The following is a 10,869-nucleotide window of genomic DNA, read 5'->3' as shown; positions in this document are numbered from 1 at the left end:
GCCAGAATTAAAGTTGCCCCTGCCCCCTTAATTCAGTCCACTCCTGTGTATGCATTATGATATAGTCTTCGATTACATACTATTTTTTGCACAAGAGCCCTGCATCATTCAGTTCACAGGACGGACGGTGGTCACGGGTCAATGAGGCTGTTGTTTACAGCAGGGTTTCTCAACCCATGAGTCGCGACTCAAAATTGGGTCACCAGTATGTTTTAAAGGGCTGTGTGGCCGCTCCAGAGGCTCTGGTCCCGTAGGGCTGGCTGGGCTCAGTTACCTGCTCTGGACATTGCAACCTCCCAGGTCATAGTGCCACTCAGGTTTGGCGCAGCTGCCTCTCCGTCATGATGATGGTGGGCCAGCAAGGCCAAATTTGTGGAGTGAATGCAGGGCGGGCTTTGCAATGCCCCACAGAGCCTCCCACCTGCTGCAGTACCCAGCCCTCTCCCCCGGCCTTTTTTACTAAGTCACAACAGGCTATCAACATTTACAAATGACTCCTGAGCCCCAGCTGGTTGAGAGCCTCTGGCCTACAGGGCCCCTGCATCACTCGGTACAGAAGTTGGAACGTGTTCAGTGGATGAGGCAGGGGACTGAAGGAAGAGACAGGATGGTCTCACGATTAAAGCAGCTGAATGCTGACCTAGAGAATGGGGTTCTATCCCTGCCTCTGCCACAGAGTTCCTGTGTGATGTGAGCAAGTCACGTACACCAGTATTTTCACCAATGGCCACCGTGTGCTCCTCATTTTCTGGGGGCTGGACTTGATACCCTGGGATCTGATTTACAGAAGTCCTGAGCACTCACAGCAGCAACTCAGGTCGAGGGGAGCTCTCCTCTGGACCTCTATCGTGCTCTGAAAAATCGGGCTCTGGGCACCTCAAGCCCTAATTCATTGCCACTTTGATAGTTTTGGCTTTAATCTCTGTGCCTCAGTTCCCTGCGTAGCAATGCTCCCTGGCCTCTCCCCTCACAGGGGGGCTGTGAAAAGAATGCATTAAAATTTGTGATGCACTCCACCACTATAGTGATAAGGACCACAGAAATGCCCAGGGGGATATTAATAATTCTGTGTTCATGCGGAGTTCAAATGATGTGTACTAAATAAGACTGGGGCCCATAGACTGAATGAAGAGGATAAAAAGAAATATTGAAGAACTATTCATTCACTGAATGAGGCAGGGATCCTGTGGTGAAAATAGTCTGTGATCAGGTAATTAAAGATTGTATCATAATTCAGAGACACCAAGGGGCTGAGCTAATTTTTGAGTGACTGGCTTTGCGACCTTTATGGTCTTTTAACAACTTTTTTTTTGGATTAAACATACACATAAAGTGTGTGGAATATGACTGCACAAATGCTTGGCCTGGAACACCTCTGAATCAGACACTGCCAGATGCATCACGCAATCATGGGATGGGGGGGGGGGTTTCCAGTTGCTACATATAACTTTGATGAAAGATATGTGATCGATTGGTTAGTTCCTGGGAAGAAGGCTCAGTAGTTCCTGTTTCTGATCCTGACTCTATTATGGACTAACTCTGTGTCCTTGGGCAGGTCATTTTGCCTCTCTGTGCCTCAGTTTCCCAGTATGTGAAACTGGGCTAATAACTGTTCATGTCACATGGGAGTTGTGAGGCTTTAATTAATGTCTGTAAAGTGGTTTGCGGTCCCAGGATGAAATGAGTTGGAAAATGCAATGTGCTATTACAGTTATGCCAGGATAATGTGGCCACTCTTCACAAAGCAGCTCCCAGGGAAAGCCCTTTCCACAGGCGTATGTGTCTATCTATTCCTGACATTTTCCTGCTGGCTGCCATGGACTGGCCTGCAGTTCTGCAGCACTCAGCAGGAGCAGCTGGAGTGTGGGCTATGGGGAACCTTGTTTTTTCCTCCACTCTGAAGACTAAATGCTTCCCCCCAGCTAGCCTGGGAAAGGCATGCCTTGCAGCTCTGCTGCTACACTTCCCCTTGTGCTCCCTGATGTTCAGAGATTTCCCAGCGCTGCTGCACCTCCAAGCTGTGGCGATTAAATGATCCCCCGTGGCACATTACTAAATGAAACTCCCAGTCAAGAAGAATCCAGACCCATGAGGGTTTAATGGACAAGGCAGGTGCCTCCCACGTGACTTCACCAGGGGACACTGAGCTGAAGAGCTGCAGCGCCCCATTGAGAGGTTTGGGCCTCAGCGTTCACAGAGGGCCATAAAACTCCCCCTGCCGTAAGGAAATGAGAGCCTGGCCACCAGTGGGGCCCGCCTGCTTTCTCACCCAAGTCAGTGTATCTGGTCCACAAGTTGCCAAGGCCACCATAGCTCAGCTGGAATGAGGGCTCGTTCCTCTTCCTCAGCGAGGCGCCGTTCTTCAGCGATAAGGCGGCGTGTTCCGAACACCGGTAGGTGATGAAGCCGTATTTATCCCCCCTGAGCAGCCAAAGAGAGGAATCAAGAGGTGACTGACCAGGGAGAGGGATCTGATGAGCCTTATCTCCTAAGAGACTGAGAGCCACATACCGTGTAGCTTGGTTTACGGAGGGCACATGCAGGAATTGTACAGTGCATCTCGCTTGCACCTGTGGTATCTTAACAGTTCTACAGGCCTCCCACACCCACCTTGGCCCAAGGGGGAATTTACAGACAGCTCCTCTGAACCTTGTGAGCCCTGGGATGCGATGTACACCAGCGGACTGTGTTGTTTTAAGGCCATCCCCATTCATCCCATTAAAAGATGAGAATGAGTTAGCCAGCACATGTCCTATGTCCGAAAAGCCCTATGAGAATTCCCATTGCTTTGCCAGGTGTGGGCCTGAGCTCACGCTCAACACACCTGTTATTCCTGGTCAGAACCCGACACTCGACGATCTCCCCAAACACTTCGAAGCGTTTCTTCAGTTCACTGGAGCTCATGCTGCTGGAGAGGTTTCTGATGTACACCACCCGGCCTTCACCCTGTACAAGCACAACCAATGCAGCTCAGGCCTGCCCTCTTACCAGGCCTCCCTGCTGCTCCCCTGGCATTACCCATTGGGGAATCCCACTGCTGGGCGATGCCCCCAAGTCTCTGAGCACAAGCAAAACAAAGATCCAGCCCCCCTCCGCAAACAGCTCTCTGAGCAACCTCAAACAGCTGAGTTCTTTTCATGCACATTTTCTTTCCTTTATCCTTCTACTGCATCCTTTCAGCTTTTGCAGCGTTTTCCTTGTGGAAGTGTAACTGTGAGAACGTTACTGAGAATTCCTGTCTGTGGAACTCAGCTTGTGCTGAGCTAAAAATGCCAGAGATGTATGGGGGGTGTACAAGGCAACACAGAAGACCAATAAAGTACTACCACTACACACACAGGCTTTCTATGTATATCTGTTGCTTTTTATATGCAGTGAGGCTCAGCTCCATAATCTCTTAGCAATTCCAAGTATTCCCCGAATTCCCAGCCCTAATTGCTAATTCCGAGTGCAGTGGATGTAGGGTGCTCTGAATTCCTCCAGTGCCAGGGATTCTGAATATTGCCAGCGTCAATAGCTTGCTCTTTATCTTTTCCCCACGCCCTTGTTTAAAATTGGCCCCACCCCCAGGAATGCCACAGCCAGGGCCAATACACTCCACCATCTCCTTTCTGGAGTGGGAGATGAATTGAGGGGCTGCAAATTGCTTTGTCCCAAGATTTAAACGGGCTTCAGCAGGATGAAACCATCTGCTCCCACCTCGTTCAGCACAGCACCCCCGTGGAGCCTGCAGGGCACTTACAATGGCCTTGTCGCGTCTCTTCTCAATCTGGTCCCAGCTCGCGTTTCCCCCTTGACATTGCTCGCTGTATTCACATCTGTTTGTAAGCAAGCACGAGAGAGGAGTTCAGTGCGGAGCAAGGGATCCTGCAGGGGGAGCTTTGGCAGTCAAAAGGAAGCGGAGGCACAATCAAGTTGCCATGTCTGGCACAAGCTTTTAAAAAATCTCTAACCCAAGAGACTCCTGGTGAGTAGGCTCCCCTGATGCCAGGTGTGGATCCTCCAGAGAAGAGCCTGGCTTCCCAAACCAAACCGCTTTAGGCCTGGTTCCGGGACTTAAGCCGCAAGGGAAATCATTCTTTACAGATACTTGATGTGGCTCCCTATCTCCTTGTAGCTCTCCCCTTCTCAAGGAGCTCCTGGCTCCTCCCCAATTCTCCTCCTTGTACCACCAGAGAAACCCACCCTCCGACAGGTCAAGCATTGCCTGACTGACCAGTGCCAAGCAGCCACTGGTGTATTATCACTTACTTTTAATGAACTAAAATAAATGACTGGAGACGATTTCATCAGAACTCTCCCCTGCTGGGCTGGATGGTTGGAAGGGCCTGGGATTGATATGCAGTGTATGCCATGCGCAGACTAGGTGCTCTGCACACCCATGCTCTGTGGCAGAGGCGCTGGCTTTGCGATTTGCCAGCTGGTGCTTGACCACCACTCCACCCCTTTCCCTAAGACCCCACCTCTGCCCCGTGTCTTCCTGCCCCTGCTCTGCCTCTTCCCGTGCCCACTCCATCCCCGTTCTGCCCCCTCCACTGAGCGCACCCCAGCCCTGCTCCTCCCCACTGCACACCGCTGCACAGCTGATCGTGGCGGGTGGGAGGCGCTGTGAGGGAGGGAGAGGAGCTGATCACCAGAGCCCGCCGGCAGGCAGGAGGCACTGTGGGGGAGAAGCTGATCCGCAGGGCTGCTGGTGGGTGCTGAGCACCCACTATTTTTGTTCCCTGGGTACTCCAGCCCTGGAGCACCCATGGAGTCGGCGCCTATGCTCTGTGGAGGAGTTCAGTGTTAACTCTGCACTGTACGGTGTGTCAGGGCTGACGCCTGAAGCTTAACACCTGAGTGATCTTTGGGATTGAATGCTTGGATGTTTCCCTAGGAGTCGGGGGGACCACCTCAGCTTCACTTTGGGGTCCTTGTGTTTGTCACACTGACACGAGAACATCACTTGGCACGTCTCTAGCACCGGCTTTTTGTCCTGGCATCTCAGTGCTTCACAGAGGAAAACAAATGTATCCTCATTTGACAGACTGGGAAAATGAGGCCCAGGGAGATGGAGAAGTGACTTGCTCAAGGTTACACAAGGATTTGGTGGCAGAGCCCAGGCCAGTGCTCTGTTCACCTGCCTCTCTTATACCCTCAGTGTAAACCCCCAAGAACTTATTTTGCTTGAGATGTGGTTGCAGGCTGGGACTCATCAGTCCCACCCTTCCCCTCCTGCCAGCTGCCCAACTATACCTGAATGTCCGTCTGTTTGCTGGAGACCTGGACCTGCAGCACGAAGACCCAGAACTGGATCTGCTCCGGGAACAGTGGTGCAAACTGGACCTGGCAAGTGGGTTCCTGCGCAAACAAAGCTTGGATTCCAATGGACGCTCGCAATGTTCTTCGTCTTCCTCCTCCTCCTCCTCCTCCACGGGGGAGCTGCTCTCACTGCAGCTATCTTCGAAGACAGTGTCATACTCGGGGGTCTTGCAGAAGGCCGTGTCCTCATCTTCAAGGGCACTGTCCAGGAAGCCGAAGTGCTTGGTTAAGCTGGCTCTGATCTCCTGGTCTCTGAGCTGTTTGCTGCACTCCTTCCACAGGACCTCACCCTTCCCCTCATTGCTGCCTTGGCCCGACCCCTGATAGTGTGCATCTGGCACTCTTCGCTTGTGCTCACCCTCCGTGTGGCTCCGGGGCTCCCAGGATTTCAGCACTTTCCTCTGGAGCGTAGCCTCGGGTTTCAGCACCTGGCAGTAGTCGTGGTCCCCAAAAGAGCGAGAAAATGGCCGCTTCAGCACCCCCTGCTGCTCCGAGGAGGAAGGGCGCACGGCAGCTCGGCTCAGGTGTGCGTAAAGCTCTGTTCGCTCTGGGTGCTTCTTCATGAGTTTCCTGGAGGCTGACACGTCGACTGCCACTGCTGAGGTTCTTGGCCCCGGGATGGAGGAGGTGATGGTGGCTTCCTCCTTTGCTGACCCATGGGGAATGTCCGGCTTATACAGGTCCTCCTCAGCAGGCTTGTACGGAGGAGTGGTAGGCGGTGTGAGACCTAGACCCCCCCACACAACAAACCACAAGAGTGAAACTCTTTGAGCAGAGTTTTCCCACTCTTACCACGACTGGTCATGGCAAAAGGAGCTAGGTCTGGGTAACTCTACGGAGAGTCACCAACCTTCTACTCTGTAGCGAGGGGCTCCCTGATAGTTACTACTAGCCTCCTGTCTTCAGAAGAGGGTCATTGCAACACCACAGTGGTTTGCAGATAGAGAGGCCCACAGGATCCCCTTCCTGCCTCCTCCTCAAAACACATTGGTGAGAAAGGCCTTTGACTGGATTGTCAGAGGACCTGGGCACCCATGAAACAGTGGAGGTCAGCAGGCACTCTGAACCTCTGAAAATTAGCCCATGCGCTTGTTACATCATACATTTAGCCTGTAGTTGTTGCGTATCATTACATCTAGATTGCCAAGCAGATTTGGACCTGGGCAGTGCTTAGAAGGGAGACTTCCCTGGCAAATGCCCTCAACAGCAGACCAGTCGTGAGCCCAGTTCCCATAGTCTTTGTCAATCCTATAACAATTTTTGGAAAAGCAAGGATTTGAGGCCTAATCCAACCCCTACTAAAGTCAATGGAAATGCTCCCATTAACAGTTAACTTTATCCTTGGGATTCTGACCAAATTCAAGAGGAGAATGTACAATCTGGCTCCTTGTATTTTCCATAGTTTCAGTTCATACAGGATTCCTTCTCACTTCCTGGATGGATCTGTTGTGCAGTGTTGCTATGCACCATTGAACAGCTGCTATGTTCCACCCCAGAGGTGGATGCATTTCAGTGGTATCTGAATTGCTTAAATAAGTAGCTTTAAAGTGCTGAGGTGTCCTTTCAGATGAAAGGCACTACAGAAATGTAGGTTTTTATTACTAAAATCCATTATATTTACACTGTTTAAATAATTCTTCAGATTACCACCACCCCACCATATCTAGAAGCGGTTAGCACTAGACTACTTCACACTGAATTTTTGGTATTGTTTCCCCTCACCTTCCAATGTACACAGAGAGAATCCCAACAACAGAGGAAGGGAGCACTTTACATGAGTGGCTTACCGGCAGTCCCACACAGCTCTACAGTCAGCACCTGCTCAAAGTTCCTCTTCCCAAACGTAGGATCACTGGAGAGGAGAAGAACATTAGAGGATCTGGGTGGTGTTTATATGAACATCAGAGACTGAGAGTACTGCTGAAAGAGCAGCACAGAGACCACGACCAAAGGGGGAACAGGAAGAGGAGATGTCACCTATACAGGATGCCTACTGTGTCCCTCTCCAACTCTCTGTGGCACCACGGATAGTACATGATGGGGGGAGGGGGCCCCAAAATCCAAGCCTCTGAAGCTTTTCCATTTTCCCTCCCAGCTGAGACAGAGGAACAAACAGCTAGAGAGACACTCCAGCAGAAATGTATCCCTCACAGCCAGAGCTCCAAGTCCTTATTTTCAGGGAAAGGAGTCAGAGAAGTACCCCCCTATCTTCTCTCCAGCATATGGCACTTCAGCAGAGAAATCCATAAGCATAACCTACCCTGAATTTGAGGGCCTGGAGCTATGCTATCACTTGCATTTAGGATCCCAGTCCAAGACACTATGCTTCAAACACAAGCCACAGCTAGTCAAATGTCTCCTCCCTGCTGCACCTCGTCTTCGTCTGACTGGTAAAAGTCCTGAAGTTTTGCCTGGCTGGCTGTTTTAACTTTGAAATTTAAAATGAGTGTCCATCCAGGCAAAACTATAGGCCACCTGGCAGTCATGCTGGCCCAGACTGCCACCGGGTTCAGTTTAAATTGCTGGTATTTTATTTTACACTTACGTTTGTGCCAAGGACAGCGTGAGACACGTGGGTGTTTCTGAAAGACACGGAGAGAAGCAGAATTACCGAACAGGCTGCATTCCCTTCAGACTGATTGATTGCATCACACCCAGAAAGAGGAGGCAGCGTGGGCTAGCAGATTAGGTGAGGGCTTGGGCACCAGGAGCTCTGAATTCTAGACCTAGTTTGGCCACGGCTTGCTGTGACTAGGCAAGTGACTTTGCCTCTCTGTGATTTGGTTTCCCCATCTACCAAACAGGATAATATCTGCCTGCGTTGTGAGGGTTAATCACATAACATTTGTACAGCGCTTTCAACATGCACATGCTAAGGTGCTGCTAATAATTAATAGTATTACAAGGGGCTCCAGGGGGAGCTCCGGCCCGCTCCGCAGCTGGAGGGGAAGTATTCTATAGGATGAGAAATATCCTCATCCTCAAAATAGGGGAGATCCTTCACGGGTGGTTTTGCAGTGATTCACCCAGTAGACAGTGTCTTTTGATGAACACATACTACTTGACACTTATTTTGCCACAGATCTCAGCCATAGATCTCAACGTCCTTCACAAAGGAGGATCTGTATCCCTACCCCATTTTAAAGATGGAGAAACTGAGGCACAGAGAGGGGAAACAGCTTGCCCAAGGGCACAGTGATCCAATAGCAGAGCTGGTCTCTCAGCCCACGCCCTGCCCACTGGACTATGCACCCCACAAGTTGCACAGAGAAAACCCAACAGCACTGGAGAAGTTTGGTGTTTGCCCCATTGGCTCTGGGGTCTGCAGTGCACGGCCATTCATGGGCACATGCACAAATGCTTCCTACGTCAGCCAGGCAGCAGCACCGCCCAGCGAGCGCACAGGGTCTGACATGCAGGGCTACTGCTTAGAACACCACAGACCAGCTCAGCCTGTGCTAAGCCCCTCATGCGCTGACGGCCTGGGAAGAACAGAGTCAGCAGGAGTACCTTTGAGCATTAGTTCTGGCAATGCCAGGTCAATGCTGGGGTTAATTCACTTCTAGGCCCCTGTACTCTCTCTATTCCTTACCTGTTTCATGCAATGGGGTGCAGTGCTGGCTCTCATCCACCTCACATCCTTCCCCCTCAACTGGGCTCCCCAGTGGGGGGGTCCGGGTCTCTGGGTGGTTCTGACACCTGCTGTCCCCCTCGTCTGTACCGCCCACCTCCACCTCTGCCACTGGCTCTTCTGTATTGAAGTTCTCCAGGGCTGGGCACAATGCGGGCTCCCGAGAGGCAAGAGCATCCTTCGCCCGGCTCTCTGCTGCCTCTCTGGGGACAGGTGGCTCTGGGGGAGGCTCATCAAGAAATGACAGCCAGTGGCCGAGCTCAGGGTTGAGTCTCTTGGAGCGCCGGACAGCATAAATAGTGCTCTCCTGCTTCCGTCCCACTTTCCCTGAGGTTTGCTGGGCTGGGTGAGCCACATGGTTCCTAGTGGCATCCTCTGGGCTGCTGGTCTCTCTCTTGGCTTCGGACTCGGCCTTGGGGCTTTGCCTTAGCTCTGTTTTCTCCAGAGGCATTTTGGCTCTGGACTGATATCTCCCAGGAGAGCCCTCAGCCTCCTGAGCAGATGCTCCAGGAGACCTGGAGCCATGAGGCCTGACTAAGGAAGCATACACGGGTTTGGCCAATCTGTATGGCTTGCTCACGTCACACAGCAGGTCCCGGGCCAGTAGCTCCTTCAGGATGGAGAACTCAGGCCATGTGGCTCTAGGCTTCTTGCAGCCGGCTGTTGTTTGCAAGGTGCAGGTTGTCCGGCTCTCCTGGCTGCAAAGGGGAGGTATCTGCAAAGGGCAGTCTGGCTTTGCTCTCTTGTAGGGGCTGTTACAGGGCTGGTGCTTCACATCTGCAGGGTCTCTGAGAGGCAGCTTCCTCGGAGGAAGGCAGTAGGTATGCATGTAGCGGATAAGCTTCACCACTGTGTGCATGGCCTTCTCGCTAGCCAATTGATCACTGGTGCCATCCTTGGAGGAGCGAGGCATTACCGGGACCTCACTGGAGCTCAGTGAGTCTTCACTCGAGTCGCTGTCGTCTCCACTGTTTGCAGAGTGACTCAGAGGGGAGCGGCTGCTGCTGCCTTGGTGCTCGTCTGGCGGCCAGGTGGCTTTGGTCTGTGGGCAGCGTGTGGTGGAGGTGAGGTGCTTGTGCAGCTCTGTGCAGCTCCGACTTTGAGCCTGGAGAGAGCTCAACTTTCTGTCCCGGGGACCCTCCACCTTCAGAGACAGAAGAGAGATGCCCCAATGAGAACAGACTCAGCCCCCAAGCCCTAAAATGAGGCTGTTTAACTAGTGCATCACAAGACTCCCCACCTGCAGAAATACACTCTGTGGGAGCCACTAGGGACATGTGCCAGGTCCAGTTATTTCACTAAACAATGCTACGGGAGAAATAGACCCTGGGCCCATTTTCTCACCCAGCGGCGTAAGGAAGTGGGCCCTCTCTGGGGCGCAGGACCTGTTTCTGAGCCCTGGGTGGGAGGAGCCGCTGTTTGCACTGCCTGGTTACATGGACAGAGCAGTTGCTTCACTGAACGTCTTTAGAACCAGGCTAGCACGGAGTGACAGCAGGACCTCCCTAATGGCACAGACTGCCAGCCTCGGCTCTCAGCAAAGTCTCCACTGCAGAGGCTGCAGCGAGTTCCCATGTTCCCAGATTTAGACAGGATACAACATTTATTAGGACATGCTGAACAACTGTAAACAATTAACCTGCGCTGTCCCTGTGATAATGAAAGGGCTGAGGATACTTGGCGCTCCGTGTATTATCCTTGCTCTAAATGCAGTCATTTGCAGTGGCTTCCCGTCCCCTCTGCCTCTTACACACCCAGTCATGGTCTGCCATTAGGCAGGCTCCACTCTGCCTGGGTTCACAAGGTCACTTTTAAACCAGGGCTGAGTAATTTTTAGTGAGACCAGCTCTCCAGCCCCAGGCCCTTCCGAACATGGTAAGTGCACCGTTACTAAGGCAGGCTCAGTCATCCCTGCAAAGAATTGGCAAACAATG

General features: G+C 52.1%; 1 protein-coding gene across 2 annotated transcripts in view; it reads right to left on the bottom strand.

Moving 5' to 3' along the window:
- The window catches only part of PPARGC1B (PPARG coactivator 1 beta), a 95,492-nt gene that overhangs the window by 9,342 nt on the left and 75,281 nt on the right, over window positions 1–10,869 (bottom strand). For both annotated transcript variants that reach the window (XM_073355846.2, XM_073355847.2), the window contains 7 exons: window positions 8,897–10,079; window positions 7,850–7,886; window positions 7,092–7,156; window positions 5,239–6,031; window positions 3,743–3,818; window positions 2,825–2,946; window positions 2,270–2,421 (listed from right to left, as the gene is read on the bottom strand). In XM_073355846.2, coding sequence (XP_073211947.1) covers window positions 2,270–2,421; window positions 2,825–2,946; window positions 3,743–3,818; window positions 5,239–6,031; window positions 7,092–7,156; window positions 7,850–7,886; window positions 8,897–10,079 — 2,428 coding nt within the window. The remainder of the gene's footprint in view (window positions 1–2,269; window positions 2,422–2,824; window positions 2,947–3,742; window positions 3,819–5,238; window positions 6,032–7,091; window positions 7,157–7,849; window positions 7,887–8,896; window positions 10,080–10,869) is intronic.

This window comes from Lepidochelys kempii, chromosome 8, assembly GCF_965140285.1.
Source record: "Lepidochelys kempii isolate rLepKem1 chromosome 8, rLepKem1.hap1, whole genome shotgun sequence".
Taxonomy (NCBI): Eukaryota; Metazoa; Chordata; order Testudines; family Cheloniidae; genus Lepidochelys; species Lepidochelys kempii.
The sequence above is the reverse complement of the archived record's forward strand: the minus strand, read 5'-3'. Positions and strand labels throughout refer to the sequence as shown.